The sequence below is a fragment of the Streptopelia decaocto genome, assembly GCF_964273445.1.
Source record: "Streptopelia decaocto genome assembly, chromosome: 2".
NCBI lineage: Eukaryota > Metazoa > Chordata > Aves > Columbiformes > Columbidae > Streptopelia > Streptopelia decaocto.
In genome coordinates, this window is record NC_138655.1 from 1,625,464 (window position 1) to 1,639,125 (window position 13,662).

The following is a 13,662-nucleotide window of genomic DNA, read 5'->3' on the forward strand; positions in this document are numbered from 1 at the left end:
ACCCCCAGAGATCATAACGAGCGAGGAAGGAAAGGATTAGTCAGATGGAAGCAAGCCACGCAGGGATCCTATTCCATGGAAGAGGCAATTCCTCAAGGCCAGCACAGCTCCAAAGCCCAGAGCAGATTGACAGCGCTGCAGGGAAATCAGGCCCCCTCCACACAATGCAACCGCAAACCACATGAGTGCCATGGGATGACCTCACTGATGACACTCCACCTCTCCTACGCTTTGGCTGCATCCTCTGCCCGTCCTGACACGCACCATCAATGCCATGTCATGGTCATGTTTTAGAGCAGCAGGCAGATGAAGTCCTAATTGAGCTTTGGCCCTTCTAGTGTTCTCCCTGCATAAACTCACAACACCCATGTAGTCCTTCTAAGTTGCCTGCCCTGTCTTACAGAGCTCATAAACCCTCTTCTCCTGAGTTCCAGCCAGTCCTCTACCCCACTAGGTCATCTTTCTGCAGGTCAGGACTCTGTTTCACGCATAGGGAAACTTCTGCAAGCTTCTGACAGAGGACAACCAAGCAGCTCCCTTGCTACGGAAGCCCAGTACACCCAGCTACAAGCTTGCAGCAAGAGGTACAACAAGACACCCATAAAGGAAACCCAGTGGGATAGGCCAGGCCTAAAGAAAGGCTTAGCGAAAATGCAGCAAGAAAGGGAGTGAAAGGACAATGGAAGTGGTAGCTCTCATGACTACAAAAGCTCAAAGCCAGGACCAGCCTGTCAGGGCTGTGAGGAAATGGTGCCCCCTCTTCATAAAGTAGCCGCAAACCACATGAGTGCCATGGGATGACCTCACTGATGCCACCCCACCTCTGCTACGCCCTGGCCGTGTTCTCTGCCCGCCCTGACACACGCCATTATTGCCAAGTCTTTGGCCTCTAATGCTTGCACTTCAAAGCTGCTGCCAGGGCCAAGTGGACACGTCCTCGGCGCCCAGGGAGTTGCCATCAACTCTGGCATCTTTGGCTACGGCTACAGCTTTGCCGGCCTGGGCAGCTTTAGCAGCAGAAGGGTCTGCTACATTTGCTAAGGGCCCTTGCCACCACCCCTGATTCCAACCACACGCACCCTTGAAGCCACGGCATGGATTGTGGACACGCACCTCTAGGCCCTTGCAGGCACATGGACCTGCTGTCCATGGCTCCTCCTCTCAAGGCACCAAGCACGGAAGGGGCCAGCCTGGGCTGTCTGCAGATGTGGTCCATGGACCTTCTCTTCTCCTACACATTTTTTTGCACCTCAGACTTTCTCTGTTCTACTTGGCGCTCCTGAATTTTCACTCTTTTCCTTCAGTAAAGTTATCTTGCATCCCAGCCTGAGACGTTTCCTCTTTCTTTCTTCTCCCGTGTCTTGTCCAATCGCACCCGGCACAAAGCCAGGGCTCAGGGGGCCACCGTGTTTGGTGGAAACGGGCCAGAAGACCTCTTATACAAAATATGTCACCAGCAGTACCACCGACAACAAAGACTAGCATCTGCGGTGGATTCCACATTAAAACAGAAGCCACTCATTGGTTCAGACAAATGCTTCCATATGACAACACTCCTCTGCTCATGCTTCTGATGAGATCTGCCTGTGCCATCACACACTTAACTAACTCTTCTTCAGCATGAGTTTCCAGCCTTCCCGGCACAGAGCATCACAGAATCAGCCAGTTCAGCAGGCATCTCTGGAGAGCATTGCTTCAAGCCCACTGCTCAAACAGAGCCAGCTTCAACCCAGAAGATACAGATGTCCAGCCTAGCCTGGGATATCTCCAGGGATGGGGCATCTACCACCTCCCTGGGCAACCTGGGCCAGTACTTTACTATCCTCGTAAAAAATTTCTTCCTCATGTCCAGCCTGAATCTCCCCTCCTTTAGTTTAAAACCATCACCCCTTGTCCTGTCGCAACAGGTCCTGCTAAAAAGTCTGTCCCCGTCTTTCTTAATGGCCTCTTTTATGTACGGAAAGGCCACAATAAGGTCTCCCAGGAGTCTTCTCCAGGTTGAAGAACCAAACTCTCTCAGCCTGTCCTCATTGAAGAGGTGTTCCATCCCTCTGATCATCTTGATGGCCTCCTCTGGACCCTCTCCAACAGGTCATGAACCCTTTGGCATGCATCCACCACCACCAGTGCTTTTGCTGTGCATCCCCATGCAATGTCCTCACCTGCAGTTCCACTCAGCAATCTCCAAATCCTCTTTCTGCCCATCAGACACTGTGCAGAGAAGTGACCTCACACCTTAGACCTCACCCCAAGTAAAGACCCCAAAGGCCCTGGCTCACCAGCCTCCCCTGCCTGCCATTCCCAACGCTCCTCTGCCTCTCACCACACTCGCAGTTTCTCCAGAACCTTACATGCCCTGTCCATGTATTCCATGTACAATCATGGAGTCATTTATTTGTAAGAGAGTTGGAAAAGATCCTTAACATTATCAATTCCAGTTATTAACACTACCAAATCAACTACTAAACCATGCCTGTAAGCACCATATCTATATGTCTTTACCTCCCAAGATGGTGACTCCACTACTTCCCTGGGCAGCGTGTTCCAGTGTTTCACATGAGGGAATAGAGTGACTGTCAGCAAGTTTGCTGATGACACCAAGCTGGGAGGAGTGGCTGACACTGGAAGCTGTGCTGCCATCAGAGACCTGGACAGGCTGGAGAGTTGGGCAGGGAAAAATTAATGGAATATAACAGTGGAAAGTGTAGAGTCTTGAATCTGGGCAGGAACAACCCCAGGTTCCAGTATAAGTTGGGGAATGACCTATTAGAGAGCAGCGTAGGGGAAAGGGACCTGGGGGTCCTGGGGACAGCAGGGTGACCATGAGCCAGCACTGGGCCCTTGTGGCCAGGAAGCCAATGGGACCTGGGGTGGGTTAGAAGGGGGTGGTCAGTAGGTCAGAGAGGTTCTCCTGCCCCTCTGCTCTGCCCTGGGGAGACCACACCTGGAATCTTGTGTCCAGTTGTGGCCCCTCAGTTCCAGCAGGACAGGGAACTGCTGGAGAGAGTCCAGCGCAGCCACCAAGATGCTGCAGGGAGTGGAGCATCTCCCGTGTGAGGAAAGGCTGAGGGAGCTGGGGCTCTGGAGCTGGACAAGAGGAGACTGAGGGGTGACCTTATGAATGTTTACAAATATACAAAGGGTGAATGTCACGAGAATGGAGCCAGGCTCTTCTTGGTGACAACCCATAGTAAGACAAGGGGTAATGGGTTCAAACTGGAACACAAGAGGTTCCACTGAAAGAGGAGAAGAAACTTCTTCTCAGTGAGGGCGGCAGAACACTGGCCCAGGCTGCCCAGGGAGGTTGTGGAGTCTCCTTCTCTGCAGACATTCCAACCCGCCTGGACACCTTCCTGTGTAACCTCAGCTGGGTGTTCCTGCTCCGGCAGGGGGATTGCACTGGATGAGCTTTCCAGGGCCCTTCCAAGACCTGACATTCTGTGATTCTGTGATAACACTTACAGTGACAAAATCAATAGACCCTGCTCTTCTTGTCTGGGCTTCAGCGTTCCAGGGACACCCATGCAGGGTGCCCTGTCATGGCCCCCTCTTGCTGTGGTTCCCAGCTAAACCACGTGGCAGTGCCCATGACAACATCCTCCCTCACTATTGTGTTTCAGGGCCACCTACAAATGGTCACAGAGTCACAAAATGGTTGGGGTTGGAAGGGACCTCTGGAGATCATCTAGTCCAACCCACCTGCTAAAGCAGGTTCACCAGAACAGATTGCACAGGAATGAGTCCAGGGAGGTCTTGAATGTCTGCAGAGAAGGAGACTCCACAGCCTCTCTGGGCAGCCTGGTCCAGGCTCTGACACCCTCCAAGTAAAGAATTTTCTCCTCATATTCAAAAGGAACCTCCTGTGCTTCAGTCTTTGCCCATTGCCCCTCATTCTATAGTTGGGCACCACTGAAAATAGTCTGGTCCCATATTCCCATGTTCCCTTGCTGCCAGGACCCTGGGCAACCCCTGCAGGGTGTCCAGGTCACTACCCCCTTGCTGTGGGGTCCTCAGCTGACCCAAGTGTGTGTCCTTGTTGCACTGTCCACCTGGCCCCATCGTCCCCATTCCACCTACGTAGGAGTTCCCAGACCACGGTCTCACCTTCCTGTGGGGTCCACAAATGATCCCTTGGGGGGAAACCCCAGGCCACTATCGCCTCTTCACTGCAGAGCCCCACAGTGACGCATGCAGGGGGTTCTCTGGACCACCAGCCTCCCTGCTGCAGGGTCCATGGAGCACCAGTGCAGGGGACACCAAGCAACCGTCCCTGTGCTCTGAGGTGACACAGAAAGCCCCTTTGTGAGGTCACCATCCTCCTCAGTGTGGGGTCCCTGAGGCACAGCCTGGGGCACTGAGGACCAGGAGCAGGAACAAGCCTGTGACCCTGCTCTGCTGGCAAGATGGGGCTCTGTGGGACTGCATGTCAAAGGATCTGGTGGGTTGTGCTTTCCTTCCTTGTGCCACACTCCTACCTCTCTGCCTCCAAACTCAGACACTCAAACCCAGATCTTTGGGTAACAAAGGGCTTTGGTCCCCCAAATTGCTTATCACCAGTGCTGCTCTTTCTTCTCCTTTGTTTTTTTTTCCAGTTTTTCACTCTTCATAAAAAGGCTCCTGCAAAGCAGCTGAGCTCTGGGCTGAGACAGGAGCTCACAGTCTCCAGGGCTATTGGCAGCACTGAAATATTCATCAAAAGCAAATTAAGAGAACATCTGCAGAGCAGCTGGAGTTCAGAGCGTCGGGGAGCTCTGCGCACAGCTGGAGTCGACCTAGCTTCAAAGGCAAAGCTTTTGCTGAGGAACAAAGCCCTTACCTAATTCCAACCCAAACATCACCTGCCTCGGAGGCAGGCAAGGAAAAGGGGGAATGGGTTTGGATCTGTTCGGATGTTTTATCTGATGATTTAGTGAAAATAGCACATCTCCCCTGCAAGACACGCTTTGTCAGCCTTGAGGGGCTTATTTTAGCTCATATTAATGTCTAATCAATAGAGGGCAAGCTCAAGTAATACCCGCTCTTAGGAGGAGAGGTGTTCAGCTTGGAGTCCAGCCAGCTTGACATCAACCCTTGGACTGACATGAGTGCAGGATCTCACCTCCCCGCAGCCCTGCGACGTGCCTGAGCAGCCAGGCCCGGAGGGGTGTCTGCCTCATGCTTCAGAGCACGTCTCAGCCCAAACTTGCTCCAGAACCGCTCATTTTGGGCACAGTCAGCTCAGACGGGAAGAGGCTCGTAGCCACGTTGTCCTCTGTCCAGAGGACGGATAGAATCATAGAACCGTGAAATAACAGAATCATTTTGGTTGGGAAAGACCCTCAAGGTCATCTAGTCCAACCGTTAACCTAACACGGTCAAGTGCACTTCTAAGTCAATGTCCCTAAGAACCTCATCTACACGTCTTTTAAACACCTCCAGGGATGGTGACTCAACCGCTTCCCTGGGCAGCCTGTTCCAATCCCCAACAACCTTTTCTGGGAAGAAATTTTCCTTAATATCCAATCTAAACCTTCCTGGTGCAACTTGAGGTCGTTTTCTCTCATCCTATCACGAGTTACTGGGGAAAAGAAACCAACCAGCACCTCATTACACTCTCCTTTAGGCAGTTCAGAGATCAGAAGGTCCCCCCACAACTCCTGTTCTCCAGCTGAACCCCCCAGTTCCCTCAGCCGCTCCCATCACACTGTGCTCCAGCCCCTCACCAGCTCCGTTCCCTTCTCTGAACTCGCTCCAGCACCTCAAGGTCTTTCTTGTAGTGATGGACCAGCACATGCCACTCTCCCGAGGAAGACAGGTCCCTTTGGGTGCCCCCTGCCCCGTTCTGTGCACCTCATCCTTAAGAGACCCCAAGCCTGTCCTTGAATGTCTCCAGGGATGGGGCATCCACCACCTCTCTGGGGAAGTTGTTCTAGTGTTTTACCACCCTTATCATAAAAAATGTCTCCCTTACATCTTGTCTGAATCTCCTTTTAGTTTCAAGCCATGACCCCTTGTCCTATTGCTACAGGCCCTGCTAAAAAGTCTGTCCCCATCAGACGAGAAACTACCTGTTAGCAAGAGGGTCCAGGAAAAGCCGTGGCCGTCGCTCCCGTTCCCATCCCAGCCTCTCAGTTCTGCAAGACTGTCCCGTGCTTTTGGACGACTCTCCCATTACCGAGGGGCTTCAGGTTGGCTGGAGCAACCACCAAGCCCTATGGAAGCTGGTGGCTCTTCAGTACAAAACGCCTAAATCACACGTGGAGGGAGGCACAGGTTGTGTGCAACCCATGGAAACAGGCTCATTGCTGGTGTGCCGTCCACCTCAAAGGGCAAAAAAGAGGCAGAAAACTGAAATCCAAGTAGGAGAGTGACGGTTAGAGCTGGTGTGACTCACCTGGGCTCCTGGAGCTGGGCTGCAGCCATGCAGCATCAGCACAAGCTGGCTTCCACGCTGGGACGTGCCGTGTCCAGGCAGCTTGTGTCCATTTGCCGTAGTTTCCTGGGAAAAATGGGGAGGACAGAGCAGGCAGTGGGGCTGAAACTGGGCCAGTTGGAGTGAAAGAGGTGACCCACGAGAAAGCTTCGTTATGGAAATCACACGTCGGATGAAGCAGCAGATCCCTGACAGTGATGGGATCTGACCAAGCCACTCAAGATTTATCCTGCCTGCTGTCTTCTGGTTCGTGTCACGCCAGAGACCTGCCCAGTTGAGCTCATGGTTCTTCTCCAGGCTTTCATCCTTAATTCATGAGATTTTGCAAGATAATACCGAAAGTCCTGCTCCATCCCGTGCGGTCACTGCAAGTTTACACCTCTCCCCTGTGATCTTCCTTCATGCCCTAATGTTGCTTTAGTAATTAGCTCCAGAATTACCATATTTAAAGCCAGCACTGTGGTTATTCCGCTGCTGCCGCAGCAGCTCTGGCTGTACCACCTATGGCAATTCCTCGGCCAAAACAGGGGTTACTCCTAATTAGTCTTAGAAGCTCACGGGATGCAGGAGGAAGATCTTATCCTCCCACAGGCACCTGGAATATCTTCCTTGGCCCTTTTGCCTTTCCCTGGCTCATCTAATGGATGCTCCACCATTGGAAGTCTTCAAGGCCAGGCTGGACGGGGCTCTGAGCAACCTGATCTAGTTGAAGATGTCCCTGCTCATGGCAGGAGGGTTGGACCGGATGAGTTTTGAAGGTCCTTTCCAATGCAAACTCTTCCATAATTTTACGAGGCGCTGAGCTAGAAGTGTGGATACAGCTGGATATGGGTGGCTGTGATTCATCCCCCTGCCTGGAGGCAGCGCAGGTGGAACGGGACACACAGGGAAGGAACATCAACGTGAGGTTTCTTTGCCAAGCCTCGGTGTCTCGTGCAGAATCAAAGAGCTGATGCCGTTTGCTGATGCATGGAGAAGAAGCTTCAGTGCTTCATCCCCGGCTCCACATGTGAGAGCAACCGGAGCATCCTGTATCGTGGAGGAGTGAAGTCGCACCAGGACTGATGTCACTCGTGGGAATGGGATTTTGGAGCTGGGGGAACTGGGGACGCGCTCACCCAGCTGGCAGAGGGGTCAGATGCTTCCACTGTACATGGCTGATCACACAAGGACAAGGTGACATGTTTCAATGTGCAGGGGGGAAATATGACACCACCACCCCCACAAGAAGGGGATCCCCAAGGATTCAGCTTTTCTTGAGATTTTCCCAAAGGAAAAGGGCATTTTCCTCTTCCAGGTCCTACCCAGGAGGGAGGAGGAGGGGGAAAGCGAGTGAAAAACTGTGATATCTTACACCTGAGTGTTTGCTCTTTTGGGGGAAACTGTGAATTCTTGGCTGGGTATCCCTTAATCCAGCTCTTCACCATTTTAATTTAGAGCGCTGGCAAGTGCCTTTGCCTTGCAGGAACCCCAAAGGAAAAGCCAGCTGGAGGGGGGACTGCCTTGGAAACCATCGCTCACCCACCGGAAAGCTCCGCTTATTTTTAATCTCAGTTTAAGTGTATTAAAGACAATTAAGCTTTTTTTCATTGAAATCGCTTTTGATGACCTCTGTGTGTTGGGGTGGAGCGGGGGGGGCGATGTGCCGGACTCAATTTCCCGAGGAGCCGAGCGGCGGCGCCCGGTGACGGCGGGGAGGTGGCAGGAAGCGGGGCCGAGCCCCGCCGAGAGCCGGGCAGCGCCGAACCGAACCCAGCCGAGCACTTCCGAGCCCAGCCGAGCACTTCCGAGCCCAGCCGAGCCCTTCCGAGAGGAGCCGAGGGCGGGGCAACGCCGAGCCGAACCCTTCCGAGAGGAGCCGAGGGCGGGGCAGCGCCGAGCCGAACCCTTCCGAGAGGAGCCGAGGGCGGGGCAGCGCCGAGCCGAACCCTTCCGAGAGGAGCCGAGGGCGGGGCAGCGCCGAGCCGAACCCTTCCGAGAGGAGCCGAGGGCGGGGCAGCGCCGAGCCGAACCCAGCCGAATTCTGCCGAACGCAGCCGAGACCTGCCGAGCTCAGCCGAGCCCTGTGCCGGGGTGAGACGGGACCCCCCGCCCCATCAGAGAGCGTTTCCGGGGGCAGCACCCCCACAAAGCGAGGGTGCTCGGGGGGTGTAGAAGTTGGGGGGTCCCCAAAGGGAGGGGATAGTATGGAGGGAAGAGCACCAGGGGGGTATGAAGGGGCCCCCGCGGTGGGAGGCTGTGGGTTGGGATAGGGGTGGCGCTGCGCGAGGGGAGCTGGGGTGCCGGAAGGAGGGGGATGCAGACCTGGGGTTTGGGGTGCAGGAGGAGGTGTGGAGTGCAGACTTGGGATTTGGGTGAAAGGGGTGTCCAGAGTGCAGACCTGGGAGGTTTAGGGTACACTGGAGTCGTGGGGTGCAGAGCAGTTATAGGGTGCAAAGTGAGATTTGGGGTGCAGCAGGGGTCCAGGGTGCAGACATTGGATTTGGGGTGCAGGGGGTGTGAAGTGTGCAGACCTGGGGTTTGGGGTGCAGACCTGGGATTTGGGGTGCAGGGGGGTGTCAATTGTGCAGACCTGGGATTTGGGGTGCAGGGGAGGTGTGGGGTGCAGACCTGGGGTTTGGGGTGCAAGGGGTGTCCAGAGTGCAGACCTGGGATTTGGGTGCAGGGGGTGTCAAGTGTGCAGACCTGGAGTTTGGGGTGCAGGGGTGATGTGGGGGGGTCCAGAGTGCAGACCTGGGATTTGGGTGCAAGGGGTGTCAAGTGTGCAGACCTGGGATTTGGGGTGCAGGGGTGGAGTGTCTAGAGTGCAGACATGGGGTTTGGGGTGCAGACCTGGGATTTGGGTGCAGGGGGTGTCAAGTGTGCAGACCTGCAGTTTGGGGTGGAGGAGTGTCGGTGGGGGGTCTAGAGTGCAGACGTGGGTTTTGGGGTGCAGGACTGGGATTTAAGGTGCAGGGAGAGGTATAGGGTGCAGGACTGGGATTTGGGGTGCAGGAGGAGATCTAGGGTGCAGACCTGGGGTTTGGGTACAGACCAGGAACTCGGGGTGCAGGAGGAGATCTGGGGTGCAGACGTGGGACTCCAGGGAGGTGTGGGGGTGCAGGATGAACCTCTGTTTCCAGAGCCTGTGTGGCGCCACGTGGCAGGATCTGGCCCCTGCCCAGGTGCTGCGGGAGCCTACAGGCCACCTGCCGGTTTCCTTAATTAGCAACTACAGCTGACGAGTTTCTGCTGCCCCAGCCTGGCCACATCACCATTAAACACACAGCTCCCGCTTTCCCTTTCCCCTTTGCTGGTAAACCTCCACCCCAAAAAAATAATCCCACCAACCTGGTGCGTGGTGATGCTCCTGGGTGCCCACGCCAGGGTGGGGGTGAGCTCGGTGGTCCATAGCGAGGTGCACCCCGAGGTGACCCCAGGTGACCCCGCAGGGTTTTGGCCACGATGGAGGCAGCGGGACCGGTGACCAAGCGCATCCTGGTGACGGGTGGCACCGGTTTGGTGGGAAGAGCCATCGAGAAGGTGGTGGCTGATGGAGAGGGGCGGCCGGACGAGGAGTGGATCTTTGTGTCCTCCAGAGACGCCGACTTGACGTGAGTTTACCACGTGGTAACGCTTGGGAAGCCCCCAGTCTGCTCTGTTTGATCCCACTGAACCCCGAAATTTCTCATCCCAGGAGTGCCGCGGAGACCAAAGCCCTGTTTGAACGGCACAAGCCCACCCATGTCATCCACCTGGCTGCCATGGTCGGGGGCCTCTTCAAAAACATCCGTTACAACCTGGATTTTTGGGTGAGCACCCAGCAAACAGGTAACATTAGGGTCCCTTAGGATGCTGCCCGCCCCAAGGTGGGACATGTTGTGGGGCCAAACCAAAGCTCCTCTGGGTTTTGGGGTTTTTAATGAGTTATTACCCAGAGGGTGCAGCATTTTGTATGCCCCCACTCCACAACTCTGACAAATCTCTCCTTCTCTAGAGGAGAAACATCCATATCAACGACAACGTCCTGCACTCGGCGTACGAGACTGGGGTGCAGAAGGTCGTCTCCTGCCTTTCCACCTGCATCTTCCCGGACAAGACAACATACCCCATCGATGAGACCATGGTGAGCATCTCTGTCCCCACCCCAGGCGGGGGTCCTTGTCCTGCTTAACTCTCTGCTCTCTTGTCCCCAGATTCACAACGGGCCACCTCACAGCTCCAACTTCGGCTACTCCTACGCCAAGAGAATGATCGATGTCCAGAATAGGTGCGGGGGGAGGACATGGGAGACCACCCATGGGCTGCGAGCACCCTCTGGTTTTTGGGGCGAGGGGAGTCCCCTGGGGCTCCCAAAAATTAAATGGAGCTGGGGAGACACCTGGGCTCAGCGGATGGAGATGGTGGTGGCTGGGGTCAGCTCTTTGTTGGAGAGGGGGGTGACAGAAGCTTGTGGACAACCCACTTGCATCCCCCCCGCTCTCACCCAGGGGCTACTTTGAGCAGCACGGCTGCCGCTTCACGGCCGTCATCCCCACCAACGTCTTTGGGCCTCATGACAACTTCAACATCGAGGACGGCCACGTCTTGCCGGGGCTCATCCATAAGGTCTACCTGGCCAAACGTGAGCGCGGTGGGACTTATGGGGTTTTCTGAGGGGAGGGTTGGGGGTTTTCTCCCCCACGTGCTCTGTGAGCTGCTTGGCAGGGTAGCTGGGGGTGGTGGAGGTGGCTCTGATGTTCATGGCGATGTTCTTCTTCCTCCTGCAGAGACTGGCTCTGCTTTGACCATCTGGGGGACAGGCAAGCCCAGGAGACAGTTCATCTACTCCATGGTATGTGTGGCCATGGGGAGGGCGGGTTATGGGGTTGGGGGCGCCGATGTCTGAACCTCAGCAGGGTCTGAGCCCACCTGGGTTGACCTGGGCAGCATTGACCATCCTCAGGGTTGGATCCCCTTGTGATGTCTCTCCGCAGGACCTGGCTCGGCTCTTCCTTTGGGTCCTGCGGGAATACGATGAGGTGGAACCCATCATTTTGTCAGGTAAGTCCCAGTTTACCCCCCCTTAACCTCTCCTCCAACCCCTTTCCAAGAAGATGGAGGAACGGCCACCATCACGGCCTTCTCCACAGTGGGAGAAGAAGATGAAGTCTCCATCAGGGAGGCAGCAGAGGCGATCACGGAGGCCATGGACTTCAGGGGAGAGGTGGTTGTATCCTTCACCGTAGGCTGGTCCCCACTTTCCACCAACAGCCATAGGGCTCCAGAGGAGATTCTGCAGTCCAGAGCATCAACAGGTTGTCGGGCATTGGAACAGGCTGCCCAGGGCAGTGGTGGAGTCACCATCCCTGAAGGGGTTGAACAGACACAGCGATGAGGTTCTCAGGGACATGGGTTAGTCCCTTAAAAATTTTCCAATTTTTGTCCCAATTCTTCCCATTCCCATTGAAACTTTTCAAATCCCTCTCAACATTGTTGAAATCCTGTTGAAGCTTTTACAATTCTCTCTAGAATTTTCCAAATCCACGTCAACATGTTTCCAAATTCACGTCAAAATTGCTAAAATTCCAGTTGAAATTTTTTCATAGTCCCTTCAAAATTTTCCAATTTTCGTCCCAATTCTTCCCATTCCCATTGAAACTTTTCAAATCCCTCTCAAAATTGTTGAAATCCTGTTGAAAGTTTGAAACTTCTCTCTAGAATTTTCCAAATCCACGTCAACATGTTTCCAATTTCACGTCAAAATTGCTAAAATTCCAGTTGAAATTTTTTCATAGTCCCTTCAAAATTTTCCAATTTTCGTCCCAATTCTTCCCATTCCCATTGAAACTTTTCAAATCCCTCTCAAAATTGTTGAAATCCTGTTGAAAGTTTGAAACTTCTCTCTAGAATTTTCCAAATCCACGTCAACATGTTTCCAATTTCACGTCAAAATTGCTAAAATTCCAGTTGAAATATTTTCAAAGTCCCTTCAAAATTTTCCAATTTTCGTCCCAATTCTTCCCATTCCCATTGAAACTTTTCAAATCCCTCTCAACATTGTTGAAATCCTGTTGAAGCTCTATGATCTTGAGGGTCTTTTCCAGCGCAAATGGTTCTTTGATCCCTCCCACCACACCAGCCAGGACACAGTGGGACAGAACAAGACACGGTTTTCCCCCTTTGGTTTCCCTTAATCCTTCCCATCCCAGTTTGACACCAGTAAGGCGGACGGGCAGTTCAAGAAGACGGCCAGCAACGCCAAGCTACGGCGCTACCTGCCCGGCTTCGAATTCACCCCCTTCAGGCAAGGTGAGATGGGGACTCCATGAAACATGGAGGTTCTAGCGCTGCAATGAGCCGCAGTGGCTTCATGATGGACCATCCTTTCAGTACCTAAAAGGGCTGATAAGAAAGATGGGGATGGACATTTTAGCAGGGCCTGTTGTGATAGATAGGACAAGGGGTGATGGTTTTAAACTGAGAGAAGATTCAGACTAGATATAAGGAACAAATCTGTTGTCATGAGGGTGGTTGAACACTGGAAGATGTTGCCCAGAGAGGTGGCGGATGCCCCGTCACTGGAGACATCCCAGGCCAGGCTGGACGGGGCTCTGAGCAACCTGATCAGGGTGAAGATGTCCCTGCTCATGGCAGGGGGGTTGGACCAGACGACCTTCAAAAATGTCCCTCCCAACCCAAACTATTCCATGAACAAACTGCATTCCTCAAATCCATCCCATCTTCTCCCTCCCCAGCTGTGAAGGAGACCTGTGCCTGGTTCAGTGCCAACTACGCCAACGCCAGGAAGTGACGGACCAACGCAGCACCGGCATCATCCTCTTCAACTCAGGGTTGTCCTTTGCTGGGACAGAGGACGGGGCTTGGGGGTGACAGTGACATTTCCAAAGTAAATGGGGGCCAGAACCCAGGGAACAGCCCCCACATTTCTGCCCAGGGCAGGGGGGAAGAAGGTTGGGGCACCCCAAAGGTGGTGGGACCTCAGACAAGGTGGTGGCCACCCAGTAGGAGCCACTACTGCCTCCTTGGCCACACCGAAGCAGCTGGTGGCTCCTGCTGAGCTGTAATGATCTACACTGCTAATTACCTGTAATTAGACTGTAATAAAGGGAAGGTGATCAGGGTTATTCCTCTGCTGCAGGAATGGGTGGTTGCTGCTGCATTTGGGCATGTGGGAATAGTCCCAAAGCCCTCAGCAAAGCCACCCCATTGAGGTGGGGGGAGCAAGGAGGGAAAGCTCCAGCTGTAAATACAGCATTTATTAAAATATA

The 13,662-nt window shown here is 54.0% G+C and overlaps 1 protein-coding gene across 3 annotated transcripts; it reads left to right on the forward strand.

Annotated features, from left to right (window-relative positions):
• The first annotated feature begins 8,442 nt into the window (after positions 1-8,442).
• GFUS (GDP-L-fucose synthase) lies at positions 8,443-13,518 on the forward strand. Of its 3 annotated transcripts, none has more exons than XM_082047076.1 (12): positions 8,443-8,485; positions 9,621-9,707; positions 9,844-10,005; positions 10,089-10,203; positions 10,389-10,517; positions 10,588-10,661; positions 10,882-11,015; positions 11,161-11,225; positions 11,368-11,434; positions 11,524-11,603; positions 12,583-12,682; positions 13,129-13,518. In XM_082047076.1, the coding sequence occupies exons 3-12, from the start codon at positions 9,857-9,859 to the stop codon at positions 13,182-13,184; spliced, it is 969 nt and encodes a 322-aa protein (XP_081903202.1). In that variant the 5' UTR covers positions 8,443-8,485; positions 9,621-9,707; positions 9,844-9,856; the 3' UTR covers positions 13,185-13,518. The 3 variants fall into 3 exon arrangements, with proteins under 3 accessions (XP_081903202.1, XP_081903203.1, XP_081903201.1); XM_082047075.1 differs by lacking the exon at positions 8,443-8,485 and adding an exon at positions 8,508-8,621; XM_082047077.1 differs by lacking the exon at positions 9,621-9,707 and having other exon boundaries at positions 8,452-8,485.
• The last annotated feature ends 144 nt before the right edge of the window (positions 13,519-13,662 follow it).

Coding starts and splice junctions, on each gene's coding strand:
- GFUS (XM_082047076.1), top strand. CDS start 9,857: ATGGAGGCAGCGGGACCGGTGACCAAGCGCATCCTGGTGACGGGTGGC. Junction 10,204..10,388: donor GTTACAACCTGGATTTTTGG/GTGAGCACCCAG, acceptor CTCCTTCTCTAG/AGGAGAAACATCCATATCAA. Junction 11,016..11,160: donor TAAGGTCTACCTGGCCAAAC/GTGAGCGCGGTG, acceptor TTCCTCCTGCAG/AGACTGGCTCTGCTTTGACC.